This window comes from Bactrocera neohumeralis, chromosome 3, assembly GCF_024586455.1.
Source record: "Bactrocera neohumeralis isolate Rockhampton chromosome 3, APGP_CSIRO_Bneo_wtdbg2-racon-allhic-juicebox.fasta_v2, whole genome shotgun sequence".
NCBI classification, from domain to species: Eukaryota; Metazoa; Arthropoda; class Insecta; order Diptera; family Tephritidae; genus Bactrocera; species Bactrocera neohumeralis.
The window spans coordinates 8,896,098-8,916,717 of NC_065920.1; the positions used below are offsets into that span (position 1 = coordinate 8,896,098).

The 20,620-nt window shown below is 31.5% G+C and overlaps 3 protein-coding genes across 3 annotated transcripts; 1 reads left to right on the forward strand and 2 right to left on the reverse strand.

The window, feature by feature from the left end:
- Nucleotides 1-1,636: 1,636 nt before the first annotated feature.
- LOC126753332 (apolipoprotein D-like) lies at nt 1,637-6,824 on the reverse strand. The gene is made up of 6 exons (XM_050464697.1): nt 6,708-6,824; nt 6,509-6,623; nt 6,105-6,235; nt 5,965-6,044; nt 4,633-4,728; nt 1,637-1,876 (listed from the first exon to the last, which is right to left on the reverse strand). The coding sequence occupies exons 1-6, from the start codon at nt 6,728-6,730 to the stop codon at nt 1,740-1,742; spliced, it is 582 nt and encodes a 193-aa protein (XP_050320654.1). The 5' UTR covers nt 6,731-6,824; the 3' UTR covers nt 1,637-1,739.
- On the forward strand, nt 4,194-17,742 carry LOC126753333 (C-type lectin lectoxin-Lio2-like). The gene is made up of 4 exons (XM_050464698.1): nt 4,194-4,341; nt 16,786-17,011; nt 17,081-17,189; nt 17,248-17,742. The coding sequence occupies exons 2-4, from the start codon at nt 16,793-16,795 to the stop codon at nt 17,499-17,501; spliced, it is 582 nt and encodes a 193-aa protein (XP_050320655.1). The 5' UTR covers nt 4,194-4,341; nt 16,786-16,792; the 3' UTR covers nt 17,502-17,742.
- Nucleotides 9,966-12,574, reverse strand: LOC126752850 (apolipoprotein D-like). The gene is made up of 5 exons (XM_050463846.1): nt 12,552-12,574; nt 11,998-12,180; nt 11,858-11,937; nt 10,817-10,912; nt 9,966-10,209 (listed from the first exon to the last, which is right to left on the reverse strand). Exons 1-5 carry the CDS (start codon nt 12,572-12,574, stop codon nt 10,073-10,075), a joined length of 519 nt encoding a protein of 172 aa, XP_050319803.1. The 3' UTR covers nt 9,966-10,072.
- Nucleotides 17,743-20,620: the final 2,878 nt, after the last annotated feature.

The window sequence follows — 20,620 nt, forward strand, 5'->3', positions numbered from 1 at the left end:
TAAACCAGTAAGCAATCGCACATTGATTTTAGTAAAGTGTTCCTGATTGCTAAATCCGGGTTTCTGGGTTGATAAAGTTGCATCATGATCTTCAAATATCTGCCTAGATTTCACAGAGGCGAGAAAGTATAATTGAAATAACAAGGAAATGTCTATCTTTCGTCTCGTAGATCGTTGACGCATTTTGAACTTACCACATATTTATTAAGGGGGTTAATATGAATCCCAGCATCTTCACTGGTTTCACCAAATGTAGGTCTATCCAGATGCTTCCTTTTTTGTTGTAAGTGAGTCGGAGTCTCTAATCTTTACAGTAACCTTTGATTTAAGGTCGGCCACAGCAGCCGATTTTTGAAGGGTGAGCTTGAGTGAAACTGGCTTTTGTAGACTGTCCCTCTAACCTCTGCTTCTTTAAGACTTACCTTGTTACGGATATTCTTAAGGACCTCAGCGTATCTGACCTTCTACTGACTTTATGATCACGACCTCTGATTGTCGTTTGGGCATTTTCATTCTGTGGTTGCAACTGGAGGTTTTTCCCCTCTTTTTGTTTTACTGGTTGACCTTGTGTGGCCACAGTATCTCTTGAGGCTATATTTTCTTCAGAATGTAAGGGAACTAAGTATCCTACTACTTGCATGGAAGACGGTTCCGTATTCTTCGTCTAGGCCATCTTTACTTTGTTGTTCTTTCTGTTCGGGTTATTCTTGTTACTCGTATTGTGGTGTATTCATTTTTGTTCTAATGGATCTCCTCTTCAAGCCATCGTTGTAATAGTTACCCCTTATGAACTCCGTGGTTATCTATGTAAGAAGCCTTATGGAAGCTTATGTTCAGAGCCAGGTTCGGGCACGAATCAGGAGCTTGTCCCAACTAAACCTGTACAGCCGAAAAATTATAGCGACGTGTATTAAACGTACTTGGAGACCTGCCAGTGTTTTAACGAAACTGAGGTGAGAACAGTATTAGCCTGTCAGCCATTTCGGTAAGATATCTCTCTTACCTGCTGAGGTGATACAATACTGCCCTCACCAGCCCTTTGTCAAACTAATTCCGGGTTTCCAGTACTCCATAACCACAATGTTACTGACCTCGATTCTGTTGGGCGCTGCCTAGGGTTTTCGTCGCCGTACTTTTGGTGCGGCTCGCTGTATCGTTTCCTCGTCGCTTTGTTGCCTCTCTTTCGTTGGTGCGTTCTTCATCGGTGAAACCCCGTTGGGAGTTGTGGCCGCTTATTTAAAGGCGGCATCCTTTCGCCTCTTCGCCGGAGGGCGCATGAGGCTTTTTGAACTGAGGCCTTCTCTCCTGCTGCTCTTGGTCCGGAGCTGTGTATTACTATTTGCAGCTAACCTACTTAGCATAGGCCGTCACTATTCGCCAGCTGTGACCCCGCAGTAGCCTGAGCTCAGCCTTACCAGGGTCGGTATTAAACTCATCGGTTTTAAAAGCGATTTCTGTTAGAGATATTTTTTCAGAAGTGTTGCCACGTGTTTAAAAAATTATAAAAAAAGATAATTGATTAGGTAATCCAATTACAATGTCGGTATTAAACTCATAGAGTTTGAGAAAAAATTCGGTCAGAAATGTTTTTGAAGATTTTTCAATAAATCCTTATATAATAAAAGATATTAAAACGTGTTTTGAAATTGGTAGTTTTTTATTTGTTTTATGTACAATATTTACATAGCTTGGGATTGCTTATAGTTTTCGTAATGCCGTAGTTTCTTCCGGCTTTATTTTTATGAGTCTGGACAGCCTGATTGATCGGTCACAATCATTGGGTCCAAAGATACACCTTGCGAATCAAGTACATCCTGAGCTTCTCTTACAATATCCTCAGATGGATCGCGCTCACGCGTGAGGATCCACACGGTTTCTGAAAGAATGAAGAAATGGAGATATTTTGATTTCGAAAAATTAAAGTTGTTGTTATTTTTTTTGAGTTTAGAAGTCGAGTATTCTATTTCTTATGGTTTGTTGGGTAAAATAAGTTTTATAGATTGAATATGTGTATTAAACTAATCAGTTTTTGAGAGTGAATATATACTATACTATTGTTTTGATAATTATGTATGTTGTTATATAAAACAACAACAATTCCTGTTGTTGCTCTATCACGTGTGTTGGCGCTGATGTTCTACAGAGGCAACCCTTTCAGTTGCACTTACATATACAAAATGTACTGGAATTAAAAGAAAAAATACGAAAAAATGGAAATACTCGTTTTATAACGGATAAATTTAGCCGTATTTATGTCACGTGTCTGAAAATAAACGCAGCTACTGTTTAGAATTTTTATTTTACGTCACACTGTGCGTAATAAAAAGCTTTGAGAAAGATGTTTACTATAATTAAAGAACCTTTAAAATGCAATATAGTTGTGAATTCATATTAGGGTTGCTCTAAACTTAAAATATTCATAATCGACAGTTTATAGAGCAACTAAAGGCATTCAGTTGCCATAAGCCGACGTTGAAAATAGTTAAGAAATTATTAGAAACAATAGGGTGGTTCGTAATTTGCACGCATACATTCAGGCGAGTAAACAATTTTTTGTCTTGGGAATGAAAAAATTTGCTTTAAAAATGTGCTGTTATACATAGTACATAAATAAAAAAAATTTCAACATATTAGGGTCGTACGAAAATATTAATTTTTTTTTGACTTGGGAATTAAAAAAGATTATTTAAAAATGTGCTGATATACAGTACATAAATAAAAAAGTTTGAGCATATTAGGGTCGTACAAAAAAAAAATAAATTTTATAAAAATTATTGGTGTATTGAAAATATTTACAGAAAATATTTAAAATCAAATATATTATTATATATATTTTAAAATCAAAATATGCAAACAAAAAAAATAATAAATTATACCAACTCTGAACTCTAGTTTGATACAAAAGCAGCTATAGAAAAAATAAAATAAATTAGCTTTAGGCAAATAGTTTTCCTATTCAAACTAAAAAATATTAATTTTAAATAATGTACGCTTTGTCCAAAGTAGTTAAGTGTCATCCTAATGCCAGTTTATATTAAACAGAGTTCACAGTTCAAGCAAGACAAGGCCTGTTTGTTGACACAATGGTTTGTAATTGTTGAAATACTCGTTAAAACAGAAATAAAATTTGCAAATAACCATGCCAATAAAATGTTGATGAGAAATTATTTGCTAATTAATGCCTAGAAATTCTTAGAAGAGCAATTAGTTATCAGCTAAATAAACCATTTTACACGATTTTGAGTTTTTTACCCTTTTTTGTAGCTCGTCAAGATATTTTTTTGTTAATTTTCTTGGCAGCATTAAGTGTGAGTCACATTAGGGTGGTACTTTTCTTGGAAAATTTTTGTGAAATAAATTGGTTTTTGTTTAAGCTGTCAAGTTTGAGTTTAATAGAAGAAATCATGCTTCCGGTATTCAATTTGCATGATATTATAAAAGATTTTTTAAGTATAATTTTTTCTTAAAAAAAAAAATTTTTTTAAGTTATCATTTTCACTATTATATTCAAAATAACTGAACACAGTACATTAATAAAACTTAAAAGTATTTAATATTAAATAAAAATAACAAAAGTTCTTCTTAAAAAATATCATACATTTTTTTGTACCACCCTAATATATGTACTCATTGACGCGCTCGTTATGTCAGACGCACCGGTTTACTACGCTTCTGACACCAGAGTTCACTCATACTGAGTTATTCACATTTTTATGAAAACATATTTTTGTTGCTTTTTTTGTTTTTGTGTTTTGTTTTTACTTTATTTTTGCCGGCTCAAAGTAAATGAAAAATATTACTAAAACAACAACAACAAAATGATTTAACTAACGCGTTTAAAGTGCAGCGCTTAGAAATGAGTCGCGTTGGCAAAGATCGGCGTCGTAGATTAATTAAATATATGTATGTATATATGGGCATGTGTATGTATGTACATGTATTGTCTGACTACAAAACACTCAGTTCATTTAGTGGTGAGTGTTCTATTGCACTTTGCTATAAACAAATTTAATTATTATACAACAACTATCACATTGCAGTGCTTGGCATATATGGAACCATAGATTAAATTAAATGACTTTAGATTAAATAATTAAAAATAAAATGTCAGAAATGACACATGCAATGCAGTTAACCGTAGGAAGGCGTAAAAATGCATAGTTATTTAATAATTCTGTTAGTATGCCTCAGTAGCGAACAGCTAGTGAACTCAATAGACATTTTTTAAAATATATGATTTAGTATTATAACAAGTTATCGACAGGCAAAAGGTTAAACATCAACAATTTTGGAATTTTATTTAAAAGGTTATGGAACTGGAATATTTATAGCTTAAAATCTGTAAGTTTTTCTAATTGCTATAAAATTTTTTTTATAATTTTCCTTGTTCCGAACTTAAAAAAAAAAACTTAGTAAAATATGGCTTAATGGCTGTGAGAATCAAGTAATGAATGCCTAATTTTAGATCAATTTTTGTAAAGAAGTACCAACAAAATTTTAAAAATTTCATATCCTACTAACAAATTGCATAAAATACTTAAATTTCATCTTTATAAAAAGATTTTATATATCCCATTCTTCACAAAAAAAAACTCACTGCTTTGTTCTGACTGTTTTCTCATCTTTACTTACCTGCATGTGCGATTACTAGATTCTTGCAGCTGTAGACGACAGCATAATTATCATAATCGGTACCTAACACCCAGTAGTTAGCGGACCCAGCTAGAGCTGCAAAACATAAAAATTATTAGCAATTTTCACAAACAAAAAAAAAAAATAATAATAAATAAATAAATTAAACGACTGGACCGAAAATAACTAGTTGGTACCTAGTTGAAATTTTACTTTTCCAAAACTCTACAAATTTAAAAAAAAATTGAATTTTTAATAATATTTAAAATTTTCAGAATTTTTTAATTTTTAATACTATTTAAAATTTTCAGAATTTCGAATTTTTAATCACACTTAAAAATTTCTGAATTTTTTTACACACTTCGCAAACTTTCCCCATTTTATTTAATTTTTACAGATTTCAAAATTTTGCATATTTCTAATATTTAGCATTTTCAAATAACCAGAAATACCAAAAATTTAAAGAAATCCAAAGATACATACCTCAATTTCGAAAAGTAAACTAATTTCTATAACAAAAAAAAATCAAAAAGTTGAGATATTTCAAAACTAATACGGAATTTACGAATTTAAATTCTTTTTATTTTCAAAACTTCTTCAAGTCTTGAAAATTTTAAAAACCTTTCAAATTTAAAAATATGTTCCAATTTCAAAAAGTTTTAATTATTTATTAAGAAAAAATTCATATTTAAAAAATTTACTAATTTCAAAATTTAAGAAAATCCATACTCACATTTTTTTTTAATAATTTGGGAAATTTCAATTATTTAAAAATAAATTAAAAATTTTTCTAGTTTCGTAAATTTTCAAAATTTTGAAAATTTAAGTTTTTTCAAATTCAAATATTGAAAAAAAATTACAAAAAACTAGGAATATCAAAAATTGTTAAAGTTTACTTATTTAAAATCAAAGCTTCCACGAAATTTACAAATCCAAATTTTTTTTAATTTCAAATTTTTTTTAAGTTTCCAAAATTTTATAAAATTTCAAAAATATGTTCAGATTGCAAAAATTTGTAAAACTTAAAAAGTTTTAATTATTTATTAAAAAATTTTTATAATTTCAAAACTGTTACTAATTTCAAAAATTTCAAAAATTTTCTAGTTTTACAAATTTATATAATTTTAAAAAATTTCAAAATTGTGTTAAGTTTCGAAAATTTTTAAAATTTCAAAACTCTTACAAATTTCAAAATTTTAGACTTTTTCAAATTCAATTTTTTTTTTTAATTAAAAAGTTTTAAAATTATAAACTTTAAAAAATTTTAAAAAATATTTCAAATTTCGAACACAACGCATTTTAATCATTAGAAAGTTTGTATTTGCGACTTACAAGCAACACCATTAAAACGTACGGAAAGTTTGCCTGGTCCGACAATTTTGGCAACACCGGAAATAGATGATCTTTCATTGCTGTAATAAAAATATTTAGATATTGATGTCAAATAGTATATTAGTAGACGTTAAACTTACAAAATTGATATTTGGCTATTCAGCACTGAAACCGAATCGTTTGTTAAGGCTCCATATTCAGCCTGTATACATCTGCCGCCGGCCTCGAAAACGAAAGGATACTTGGAGTACTCATACCATACACCCAAATACTGTAAAGGTTGTTGTAAAAATTTATAGATTTTTTGCCGATAAATATTAATATTGATTATATAAAAACAAATCAAAAAGTTCTAAATGTCTTCATTATTTCTATTATGATGTTTATTCATTTTTTGTTTTCCGTATATTCAATTTAATTATCTCATTTAAATAATACTTCGTATATATAGCAGAAAAACCATAAAATTCCTTAGCATATGTCAACATTTCTTTTCAATTTCTGTATGGCAATGTATGCATAAACAAATCCGTTAAGAACTTACCGCTTCTGCATCGAAATCTTGTACAGTTTCAATGCCAGATGGACATGGACCCACATTAACGACCTGACTTGCCACCATTTTGGCCGAAACCAAAACAATCAGTGACAAATAAACACTGAAAAAGCACAAATATAACAACAAAATAAATAAGTTATAAAATAAATGAATAACAGTAACAAAATCATGAAAATGAACTCACCAAATCAATTGTTGTTTTTGCATTTTGCGATAACTGCGAATTGCTCTAGCTTCTTCAAAACACTACCGACGTTTTGAACGCTTCTGGTCAGACTAGCAAATTTGTTGTTTATATATGGAAATGACCTGGCTAAAGTGCGCTTCTGATAATAATGCCTTGCAGCCGGTTTTCTGTCGCGTTCATACACGCATTTAGACGCTTTATCTCACACTAAGCGTAATGTCAATATTGACAAGCAAAAGCAACAATCTAGATATTTGTTTTGTGTTTGTTTTGGATTCTATTAATTTTTTTATTGTTATTGTTAGTTATTGCCTTTGTTTTTAAGTTCGCTATTCAAGCTTATAACCTCAGAGTATGCGTTATGCTTTGGTTGTTGTTGTTAGATTTTACATAATTGTTTATATACTTGTAAGGGGCGTGGAGAGAAATACATAGTTTGGGTAGTTAAAAATTTTTCTTTGCATCGAAAGTTAAAAACGGGTTTAATGTAAAAAATGTGAAGTAACTGGTACATAACCGGTACATAACTGGTAAATTGTAGGAGTTGTTGAATAATACCCAAAGCTTAAAAAAATATAACACTTATAAATTGAGCTTTAAATAAAAACTAGTTCCTTTCTATTTATTTAATTGAAAGTCAGAAGTATATCTCAAAAGTAGCCAGCTATAAATTTTCAGCTATTGAAAGAATTATATACCACCTACAGCGACTTAAAAAGCACTTTCTGGAGGGAAACATACATAAAAGCTGCAATTGTTGACACTCTGGCACAGTCCAGAATTACCTATGAAAAATATTTTTCTTTATGTATACCTTGATGTTTAGGAAATTAAACTTCCAGAAGCATGACTACCTCTTAAGGGATTTAAGAGATATATTGATGATCAATTGATGAAGGTTTCACAAATATCTTATCCAGCAGTCATCTTTAATCGCATGTAGAAAAAATAATATATAGTTTCCTCCTTCCTTAGTAATTTTTTCACAGAAAATTTCAGAAATAAGTCCAGCTTTTGAAGATTTTTTAATAATAGTTTCAAAAACGAAAATACTTCTCTGAACTTTTAAGAATTATGTAAGTAAACTTTCAAGAATATTATTCAAATAGGATGTCAGTAACTCCAACTTGTTTCTTAAAAGAAATCTGTCAAATAATAATTAAATTTTTTTGCTGCAAAAATAAATACCCTCCATTTAAAGTTCGCACAAGGCTCACCTGTGCTTTCTTGTCGGTTTACCAGTACGTATAAGTAACGTGAGTAAAAATAAATAATACACCCCACAAAAAAAGGCGTATATGATAAAGAATGAAACACCTGTTGCTTTTTCATATTAAATTTTGAAATTTCAAAATCAACAAAATTAACAAAACAAGTAAGGAGGGATAAATTTGGGTATAACCGAATATTTTTAAACCTTTGCAACTTACAAGGACCAAGGCCGGGTTAATAATTTCAGGTACATACGGTTTGTTAGTTTTGTGGGTTTAAGTCAAGTTTTTACCCGATTTTATTTATTCTAAGTACAAAAATGTATCGTTATTAAAAAAACACGCTCTCCCTATTTTAATAAAATAACTCTCATGTTGGCCGATATATGCGGTATAAAGTCACCCGGAAGTCCGAAAAGACTAAAGAAAGAATTGACCCTATAACACATTTTTGCACACAAACGTACTATTATCAGGAGAGGATTCTCTCCAAATTCCAATTACATATATGTCACACATGGCTCGATATTTTCGGTGAAAGTTATGGTACTTTATTGGTCTTCCTTTAATGACGTTTAGTGAGCGTGGCTGTGGTCCGATTATGCCTATTAACGAACACGTCCTCACTTATTTTACAAGCGAACGAGTACAGAATTTAATTAAGATATTTTAATTCTTATTCTAATTAAAGCTTGAACGCACATACGGATGGACGGATAAACAGTTATAAAATTCATAAGAAATAAAAAATTTTCCCAAAAATAATCAAATTTTAACTGTTAATATCTTTTAAACGTATGGGCTTACGAAAAAATCATAGTAGACCTTTTTTGTAGAGCATTCAATTTCCCACAAAATCTAAGAAACAAGATATTTTTTAAGGTAGTTGGAAGCGAGATATACATTTTTCTATCTGATAATAAGAAAAAATAGAAAACTGTATGTAGGAGGACCTTCCCGTTACAATTAAAAACTCATGTTTGGAGAGGCTTTCTTAGAGGTGTCTAGGAACCTATTTTTCCGAGTACGAAACGAAAAAAAAATTTTTTTTTTTTAATCACTCTAATGTATAACCCTATATCTACCTCCATTATTTATTATTTTTAGCTGATACGAACAACCGTTAAGTGAACAAAACACTATACTCTGTTGTAACTTATTGAAAGTGTATAAAAAGTTAGATAACAATATTCCATTTTAATTTCAGTTGCGCAAATATTCAGTTTATGACTAAAATGAAATGAAAGGGCTTCCAAATGGAAAATACGTCTAAAACACCGTTTATTTCTCTAATTAACATCACGTGGCAGACAGTGAAATGCATATATCTTTGAAGAATTAATAAAAAAAATATAATAGATGCCATGACAGTATAAGTCCAATGAAAATATGAGAATGAGGAAAAGATCTGGATCGATTCCGATAATTCTTGGCTTTCTATTTTATAACACATAAGTGTAATTTTTTTAAGATACCTCACCTTAGAACCTCACGTTATCTACGATTTCGCATAAGGCTCTCCAAGAAGACCTTTTAACTTTTCTAATTTGAGTTTTATATAATGCAAGTCTTGCTTTACACAATATAGTAGTAGATTCTCTTCAAACCAGCTAGTCAGGGATTTTAATGCAGTTTTAACGAGTAATAAATTTCTTCGCTGTACTACCATAGATTCTGTAGACTTTACCGGCTAACTATAGAAAACTTTCTAATAAAAAGTTGGATGGTCGATGTAAAGAGGAATAATACAAAATTAGACTCAGCCCTCACATTTTTGCTACTTTTTTCCATTATTGCAAAACGCATGCGCTTTGGTACTATCTGACATATTGAACTCTTCTCTAAATTTTGAACTATTCCTGAAGTCATATTTAGATTGTGCGTTGCCCTGTTTAAAAATATTATATAAATAATTGATAAGCTAATCAAATTACAATGTCGGCATTAAATTTATCGTGTTTTGCAAAGATTTCTGCCAGAGATATTTTCGAATGATGCCACATTTTTTAGGACATCTTTAGATAAATAAAAACGTTGAGCAGCATTTTGATGCAGGTATTTGTAGTGTTTTATTTGTTTTACGTACAACATTTACATAGCTTCGGATTGATTATATATCTCGTAATGCCAGAGTTTCTTGAGGCCTTATTTTCATGCGTCTGAGCAGCCTGATTGATCGGTCACAGTCAAAGGGTCCAAAGATACACCTTGGGAAACAAGCACAGCCGAAGCTTTCTTTACAATATCGTCAGAGGGAACGCGCTCACGTGTGAGGATCCACACGTTCTCTGAAATAATGTCGAAATGGAGATATTTTAAAAAATATTTTAGATTAAATATGTGTATTAGACTACGCAGTTTTCAGAATATGTGTATTATCCTTTTGATAATTATGTATATAGTTATATAAAAAAAACAGCAATTCATGTTGCTACTCAATTTCGTGTGTGGGAGATGTAATTAACTATAGGAAGGTGTAAAAATGCTGAGTTTTTTAATAATTCTGTTAGTACGCCGCACTAGCGAACAACCAGTGAACTCAAATCAACAATTTTGAAACTTTATTTAAAAGCTTATTGAACCAAAATATTTTAATTTCAAAATCTGTAATTTTGTTTTTTGTTTGTTAAGACAAGTTGTTTTAATTTTGCTTGTTATTATAGGTACTCTAAATAAAACTTAGCAAAATATGGCCTTATGGTTGTGAGAATCAAGTAGGGAATTCCTGATTTTAGATAAATTTTTGTAAAGAAGTACCAACAAATATTTTAAAAATTTCATATCCTACTAACAAATTGCATAAAATACTTAAATTCCATCTTTGTATAGCGATTTAATATATCCAGTTATCTAATAAAGGAACTTACTACTTACTGTTTAATCATCTTCACTTACCCGAATGTGTGAATAATTGTTTCTTGCAGCTGTAGACGACGGCATAATTATCATAATCGGTTCCCAAGACCCAGTAGTTAGCGGACCCAGCTATAGCTGCAAAGTAAAACAGTGCATTAAAATTATTAACAATTTTCACAAAAAAATTCATGATGCAAACTAAATCTTTCTCTTTGACATGTCGAAATAACTTGATCGTACCGGCTAATGCATGAAAATCCTAACCTCAAAAAAACTAGTTCGTACCTAGTTAAAGTTTTACTTTTCCAATTCTAAAAATTTAAAAAATCTGAATTTTTAATAATATTTAAATTGTCAAAAATTTTACAGATTTCAAAAGTTTTACTTATTTCAAAAATTTCGCAATTTCAAAAACAAAGATATATTAAAAATTGAAAAAAAATGAAAAATTGTTAAATTTTGAATAGTATACCTACTAAATAAAAAAATTAAAATCAAAAAATTAAATTGTTTCAAAACTTTTACGAAATTTAATTTTTTTTAAATAAATTTTTTCAATTTTCGAAAATTTTGAAAATTTCTAAAATCTTTCAAATTTCAAAATATGTTCATTTCAAAAAAATGTCGTATCAAAAATTGTTAAATTTTGAAAAGTTTGCCAAATTCGAAAATTTTGAAAATTTCAAAAATCTTTCAAATTTCAAAATATGTTCAAATTCCAAAAATTTTACAAATTTAAAAAGTTTTAAAAGTTCAAAAAATATTTAAAATTTCAAAACATTTACTAATTTTAAAAATTTTACAATTTTGGAACAAAATCCATACTAATAAGATATTTTACTTATGTATATTACAAATTTCTATAATTTAAAAAATTTTCAAAAGTGTGTTAAGTTTCGAAAATTTTTCAAATTTCAAAAGTCTAACAAATTACAAAATTTTAAAGTTTTTAAATTCGAAAAAAAATTTTAAAATTAAAACGCTTTAAAAATTTTAAAAAACTTATACAATTATCAAAATTTTTTAAATTTTCAAACAAAATGTATACTAATCGTTAAAAATTTTATATTTGCGACTTACAAGCAATACCATTAAAACGTACGGATAGTTTGCCTGGTCCGACAATTTTGGCAACACCGGAAATAGTAGATCTTTCATTGCTGTAATAAAAATATTTAGATATTGATGTCAAATAGTATATTAGTAGACGTAAAACTTACAAAATTGATATTTGGCTATTCAGCACTGAAACCGAATCGTTTGTTAAGGCTCCATATTCAGCCTGTATACATCTGCCGCCGGCCTCGAAAACGAAAGGATACTTGGAGTACTCATACCATACACCCAAATACTGTAAAGATTGTTGTAAACATTTATAGATTTTTTGCCGATAAATATTAATACTGATTATATAAAAACAAATCAAAAAGTTCTAAATGTCTTCATTATTTCTATTATGATGTTTATTCATTTTTTGTTTTCCGTATATTCAATTTAATTATCTCATTTAAATAATACTTCAAATATTATATATAGCAGAAAAACCATAAAGATTCCTTAGAATATGTCAACATTTCTTTTCAATTTCTATATGGCAATGTATGCATAAACAAAATCGTTAAGAACTTACCGCTGAAATATGCATAAACAAATCCATTAACGACCTTACCATTTTGCTCAAAAATAAACACTGAAAGAACACAAAAATAACAACAAAATAAATAAGTTATAAAATAAATAAATAACAGTAACAAAATCATGAAAATGAACTCACCAAATCAATTGTTGTTTTTGCATTTTGCGATAACTGCGAATTGCTCTAGCTTCTTCAAAACACTACCGACGTTGTAAACGCTTCTGGTCTCACTAGCGAATTTCTTGTTTATATATGAAAAAACCCGGCTAAAGCGCGTGTCTAATAATAATGCCTTGCAGCCGGTTTTGTGACGTTAAAGTTAGATAACTCGCTCTATATCTGAGCCTTCAATCACGCATTAATACGCTTTATCTCACACTACGCATAATGTCAATATTGACAAGCAAACGAAACAATCTAGATATTTGATTTTAATTTGTTTTGGATTCTATTAATTTTTTATTGTTATCGTTAGTTATTGTCTTTATTTTGAAGTTCACTATTCAAGCTTATCACCTCAGAGTGTGCAACATGACGCATACATTGCATTGGTTGTTGTTGTTAGATTAGAAATAGTTTGGGTAATTAAAATTTTTTCTATACACCGAGAGTTAAAAACGGGTTTAATGTAAAAACTCTGAATTAACTGGTACATAACTGGTACAAAACCGAAGAAGTTGTTGAAAAGTAACCAAAATAAAACCTAGTATTACTTTTAAATAAAAAAATTAGTTCGTTTCAATATTTTTATTAATTGAATGTGGGACGTATATTTCAAAAGTAGCTAGCTAAAAACTTTCAGATTTTGAAAGAATGATATCACACCTTCAACGATGTAAAAAGCTCATTTTGGAAGGAAACATCTTTGAAAGCTGCAATAGTTGACACTCTGGCGCAGTCCAAAATAACTTGTGAAAAATATTTTTCTTTATGGATACATTGAAATTTCCTACAAGGCTCGTACTGTGCTTCGTTATCGGCTCACCACTACGTATAAGCAACTTGAGTAACTACCGTATTGTAAAATAATACACTTAACAAAAAATGGCATATATCTTCTTCTTCTTAATTGGCGTAGACACCGCTTACGCGATTATAGCCAAGTTAACAACAGCGCGCCAGTCGTTTCTTCTTTTCAATTGGATATTCCAAGCGAAGTCAGGTCATATGGCATATATAACAAAGAATAAAACAGCTGTTGCTTTTTCACACAATTTTTTGAAATTTCAAAATCAGCAAAATTACCAAAACAAGTGAGGAAGTGCTAAATTCGTGTATTACCGAACATTTTTATATTATTTTAACTTGCAAGGATTAAAGCTGGGCTTATACTTTCAAGTACATCAGATTTGTCAGTTATGTGAGGTTTATGTAGGTCAATTTTATTCTCGATTTTATTCATTCTAAGCACAAAAGTGCACCGTTGTTAGGAAAATACGCTCGCTCATTTTTATTAAGATAACTCACACATTGGCCGATATATGCGGTACAAAGTCACCCAGAAGTTCGAAGATCTTTATGTCAGGTACATGGAGACTATGAGAAGTATTAACCGGATTCAACCAATTTTTGCACTCCGACATACAATTATCAGGATCGGATAACAAGTACTGATTTTCATTAAGATATCTTAATTTTTACTCTAGTTGCAGCTTAGGTGCACAGACGAACGGACGGACTGTAAAACATTCATTATTCTGAACATTTGTTTATGTAACTCTTTATCTTCCTCGATTATTTTTAGCTGATACAAACAAGCTTTAAGTGAACCAAACTACCATACTCTGTAGCAACATTTCGCAGAAGTATAAAAGATTAGATAATAACATTTCAGTTTAATTTCACTTGCGCAAATACTGAGTTCATGACTAAAATGAAATGAAAGGGCTTCCAAAATACGTCTAAAATACGGTTTATAATTTACATCGCGTGGCGGACAGTGAAATGCATATTGCTCCTCTTTGAACATTAAATAGAAAAACTATAATAGAAGCCATGAAAGTCACTATATAAAGGAAGTATGCGAATGGGGGAAAGATCTTGTCATTAAATCATATTATACTTAAGTGTAAAATTGCGATATCGAGACAAATGTTAGCACACGGAAACTATCTTGTTGAACTCCTCTCAGGAAGCATTATTGTTCTAATAAAGTCACTGCCAAGTCAATTTGATATATTCGGCTTAAAACTAGTTTGAAAAACAAAAATCATTATGAATCGTACTATATGGGAATTTGGAAAAGTTATTGACCAATATTATGTGTTCGGTTAATTTATTTTAAGATATCTTAGATATTGACCCATATAGACGGTATAAAGCCAACCGGGAGCTAAGTACATAGTACTATGAGCAAGGAATTGTAAAACTTTGTTCATAATTTTAATTATTATTAATTTATTCTTCAAAATCTATGTCGTTCCCCTCAAACAAATCCTCTTGGCCACAAGATACTTGTACCAACGTTTTTTTCCAATCCTCGAAAAAGTTATTAAAGTCAATTTCCGCAAGCGTTCAATGCGCGCAGCGATTCACATTTAATATATTCAATTGACCCAAGAAGGTTTCACCGGAACGGTCGTTTGAGTTTGCTGATTTGTCAGAAATTACACGGAGCTAAATCAGGCGAATACGGTGGCAACACGATATTGGTTGAAAATTTGGCGAAAAACTCAAACAACTGGATGTGCACCTTAAGCTTAAATTTAGTTTTTTCTCCTATACATAATTTTTTTTATTTCCCACACATTGTTTTCGTTCATAGGCAAAAAATTGTTTACGTTAAAAAAAGGCAAAAAGTTAACATATTGTCTCTAATATGTTCAAATTTCTTAATGGCAAATAGCATTGAAGGGGGTATTCTGGTCTAGAAGCATGAATTTCAGATAATTTTTAAAGTGTCGTAAAAAAAGGCAATTAATATTTTTACTATCCATTTTTTTTATTAGTTATTTGTTAATTTTAGAAGAGTACAGAAAAAAATTAAGAACTAAAAACAGTAAAAAATTTCAAAAATTATGAGCTGGCGAAGTGGGGGGTCTCTAAAAATTTCCACGTGACCATACCCATGGTTTCAACCTTTCTAGTTATCTGAAATCAAAAAATAAAAAGATTATTAATCTAGAATAATGTCGTAATGACCGGAACTACGGAAAAGTGGGAAACATTTTTTTCCACAAAATGGCGATTGCCTGAAAAAAAAAAGTTTTTTTGGATCACTTTTTCTGACTATTTCGATTTTTTTAAAAATAATAAAAATACAAATTTAGTGATGAGGCTAGTTTCAACCATAGACTAGCCTATAAAGAAGACTCTGTAAAAATTTCAAGCAAATCGGTCCAGTAGAACCTGAGAAATCGTGGGTATCGTTCCGAAAAAGTCAGTTTTGAGAAAAACGCGTTTAAAGTTTCGCGTAATGTCTTTTGTTCGATTAGTTCCGGCCGAACCAGTTTGGATGCCGGGTCAGAAAAATGCCTATATCTCCGAAAGTAATTTGAATTTTGAAAAATCCTCTTGTACACATATTCTTGAATAGTTAAACTTTGAAAATATAAAAAAAAAATTCGAGTTTTTTAAATTTCTAGACCAGAATACCCCCTGAAGTTAAAATCATTTGTCAGTTCGTAATTTTTGCTAACACACATAAGTATGCAACTAAAAGTAGATTTTCTAGAAATATTTTCCCCATACCACCTCACACGTGGAATTAACTGTAGTTTTCAGTACTGCTTTATCGACAGCTGCTTGTCGCGCGCCATCTGTGGTTCGATTTTCTGCAACGCTTTCAAGTGAATTGCATTCCACAAAGCGCCACCTTCATGGGTGCCCATGAACTTGCATTTGAATGTCACCTATGTGTTCGTAGATATGTATTTAAGAATACACTTACGAGTATTTTTTAAATATGAAGCCTTTATATATTTCATATGCCACAGAAATTTAAGAATAGCAATGGTTAAGCGAGAAATATCGCCTTATCGGAAGCAGCAATTTCAAAACGCGGCTTAGACTTAATATCAACTTCGTTTTCCTCAAGGGTCTATACATACACATTAACTATATATTAATACAAAGTCTTTAATGTGTGTATATTATTTATACTTTTTAGCAACTAATCTAAGAATTAGAATTTTCCGTTACTTTGTTTATGATGTTCATAAAGCGAAATGTTTATGGCAAAATTAAGTGAGAACTAAGCCCTGGTTACAATAACTTAAAAAAATTTATTTTTATACATATGTACTCGTATATAGGTATATATATTTCCAATATGCTTTCTCAAATATATTTTCGAATTTTGGTTGGAGTAGATTTCGTTATAAAAGCCCCGAAATTTTCTGAACCGCACACAGTTCCGACTTCCTTTTCAAAGTGACAAAATGTTATTTTCGAAAAACTTATTCCTGTTGCCGGCAATCACACTTCTGCTGCTAGCTAGAGTTGCTGCCCAAACAACAACTTCAGAATCTTACGAGCTTTCAAAGGACGACATGACCTACGGAGATTATGAGACCACAGAAGATAGGTCCGGGCAGCTAATCGTCAGTCACGACACACCCTTTTCTCCGCAGCGCAAATACATTGTCACCCTGATCAAGGTATTTCCATTTAATTCTTAAAAAGTCCTTAGTAATCACCAGATTACGCACTCTTAACCGTCTGCGCAGCTGAACTGGTTTGCAGCTTATGCTTTCTGCGAGCAAAATGGTTGGTCGCTGGTCAGCATTGAATCTGCAGCGGAGCAATTTCAAGTGCAAAATTATATAAATTACTTTAGTGAGTATTTTTTGTATTATTTTCTCTGCTTTTCCATATTCGTTTTATCCTTTCGCAGATCTGGAGAGCAGCGATTTCTGGACTTCTGGCAATAAGTTAGCTGACTTACAGAACTTCCGTTGGGGTTACAATGGTTCCAAATTTAGTTATACGAACTGGGCAATGGGTGAACCCAATAATTTTATGGGCGGTCAGCATTGTGTGAAATTACTGGAGAACTCTTTGAAGTGGGATGATGATTTCTGCGAGAATAGTCATCATTTCATTTGTCAAATGGATAGGTATCCAACCACCAATATGGGGCCGTCATAGGTATGGACATTTGTGTGAAGCACTAGGGTGCTTCGGAAATCTTTTCAGAGAAGTCGTTTTTCCAAAAATTTTTAAAGTTACTAGACTTCTTGCAAGCTTGGAATATATAAATATTAGTTGAGAAATATTCAAAAAATTATTTTAAAAAATGTTGCTAAAGCTATCAAATTTTGGGTTTCTTTCGAGATAGTCTACTAATGTAAAATTCAAAAAACAAAATATATTAATTGTGTAAAAAGTTTTCAATTACATTTTTATTTGTTCATTGCTCTCAAATTTCAGGAAAACCTCTTTTGGCTTAGAAGAAAATTGATCAATAAGCTCTGGCAGTACTTAGTCCTTCTAATTAACAAAGAAAAAGCTGAAGTAGCGCCAAAAAAGTTATGAAAGTTATGAAAAGATAAAGGGTCTATCGTTTTGAATCATTGTAAAGCTGGAGACTTAAATTCTCCCTCCGGTTCACAGCTATCCTTGAAAGGCGGCGTATACAATAACTAAGGCTTCGATGTAGGCCGATAGCCTGAAGAATTCTGAAGCAAATTGGTTAATACTTCTTACATAAAAATGTTGGTATTACCGAGACTCCCTGATTTTAGGCATAGTTTTAGCTCTATAGTTAGTTCCAAACCTTGCACTTAGACCAAGCTTAGTACCTGTCTTTGTGCTGGATTTTTTCGAGTTTGCTTCAAACGTTGTTTTTTTCATGGCACAACGTGTTCTCCTCGGCCTTTTTTCAGGAGAGCTGAAGGCCTTTAATATTTTTTTATTGTGGTTATGGCTCATAATTTGGACGTACCAGTTTACGGCAAAGTATGTTTATTTGCAAATAGCCCCGTTATGCAAGAAAGATCATATTACTAGGGAGGCAGGTGGGGGCTATTTAAGGGCTCTCAGCCAGGCTGATGATCGACACGGGTGGCATGACGCCTTCATTCCACACTTTTGTAAAACCTTAGTAAGACTTGCTATTTGAATGCTGTGCTATTGAAGAACAGCGAACATGGAACTATAAAGTCAGATCTTGGCTAGATATCTCCCAATTTGAAAAGGGCAAACTGTTACCTGCCCGTACCATCGTCGTGATACTGTGGCATCTATAACCAGTCCACACCCTCGGGCAGGTTTCATCGGGTTCTTTTTGCCGACCCTCGCATTTTAACGCTTTACTTGTAGATCTTTATCTTAACGCCCTGTTTCAGTCATTTATTCTAAGTTAGGTTAAAGCTTAGAACCCACCTATGGCGATTTAGGAGAAAGGCGATTTTTATATGGATTGTTAAATAATACTCTTTCGAGTATCACTTTCTATGGACTATAGTAAATCAACCATTTTTTGTTTTCTACTCTGCTTTAACAATAATTCTTGAAATGGAGGAGAATTTTTGTCAAAATTTGAAAACTAACGTGCTTTTAGCCCACCATTTATAATAACCATTTTCTTAGCGAACTGTTTTGAAATATCAATTCAATAATCGATCCTGAAAGAACATTTAAATCTTTAAGGCTCATAGACTTCACTTAGCTTGGCTTGTGAAAATTTTGGAAGACTTTCTATAGTTACCGGTTAAATTGGTTTACAATCACTTACGATTTGTTAAGATAATTAGACGCATTGCCTTACAACGCGCTTAAGGGATTAAAGGGGTTTCACAGTTTCGAGAAAAACGCGTCGAGCGCACAAGTCCTCAAGACTGTATCTCCGTAACTATTACTCGGATCATATACCACAATATTCTAGATAGAAAAAATTCGATTTTTTTAAATCAAAATCGACGGTAAGAGTTACAATACGATGTTTTATATATGTATTTGTTATTATTTTTTTAGTATGAACAACTTGTCGCTTTTTCGCTTATGACACTCTTATCTTTACAATACCTAACCGAAATCAACAAAATCAAGTTTGTGCTGTGCTCCCCAGCAATTAGTGGAATCCCTCTAATTGAGTGCTACTTGAGCTGTCTCATCTATTATACATTGGAACATAGAAAGTTAAGATACATGTGCTTGTATAGCCCACACATATGTACAAATATATACATAAGCTAATAATAAATGACACTTGATAAATTTAATCAGTTCAAATGGCACTCAAGTGGTCGGTAATATTTGAGTTATTGGCACAAAGTTTTAAAGTACACGCTTTTGTTTTATCAGTAAATATTTGTACTTACTACAAAAGAGTAATTGTAATTACTTGTAATTATAATAGCAGGTAACCGCTATATACAATGTATTCATGCTTTAGTGGCTGACTTTTGTAGCGAATTATTCGCTCTGCTTTGCGTTTTTTTCAATTAATAAACAAGTAGGAGAGGTTTAATTTTGGCCATATTCGTGTTTTAGGTACTCTGGTATCGACGTAATCTCATAATTTACCAAATCACCTCTAATATTGACCGATATACATATGTATATGGTTTAAAATCAAACAGAGTTTAGGAGTCATTGTATTTGATACAAGCCAGTTTTCAGTAGTGGAAGCTTCGTCAACATATCTCGAAATTGTATTTCAGTAATCCTTAGAACGCTTATACTAGTCCCTCAATGTTTGAGATATCAGACTTCACTTTGCTCGCGTCCATTTCTCACTAAGAAACCTCTCATTCGCCGGAACCGGCGATATCGGACCACAATAGAATTAAGCTGCCATACAAACTGAACTATCCAACTCAAATCCATATGTGAAAACTTATTTCATTGACAAGGTATCTTCACGAAATTTGGCATAAATTATTATCCAAGGCATCGCTACAATTTCCAGGGATTGGCTACATCCGTCCGTCTGTTCACGTAAGCGATAACTGAACTTGGTACATATATTCCTTGGCAACTCGGGAGAATTGTTATTGCCGACTAATATAACCCGGTTGTTATCGGACCACTGCCACGTAATTTGGTATTGATATATATAATTTTGTTTGAGTAGGCGTGGCTCCGCCCTTTAAGTAATTTAATGTACATATCTTTCAAACCGCTGATGCTACCTCAACCACACTTGCTGAGAAGAAGCCTGTTTGATAGTTCTTCACACACTGTGGAAATGTGTAAAATCACTTGGTTTTCAATAAATCGATTGTGGCATTTGCTGTGTGGCTTGTGGCGTCGTCCTGTTGGAA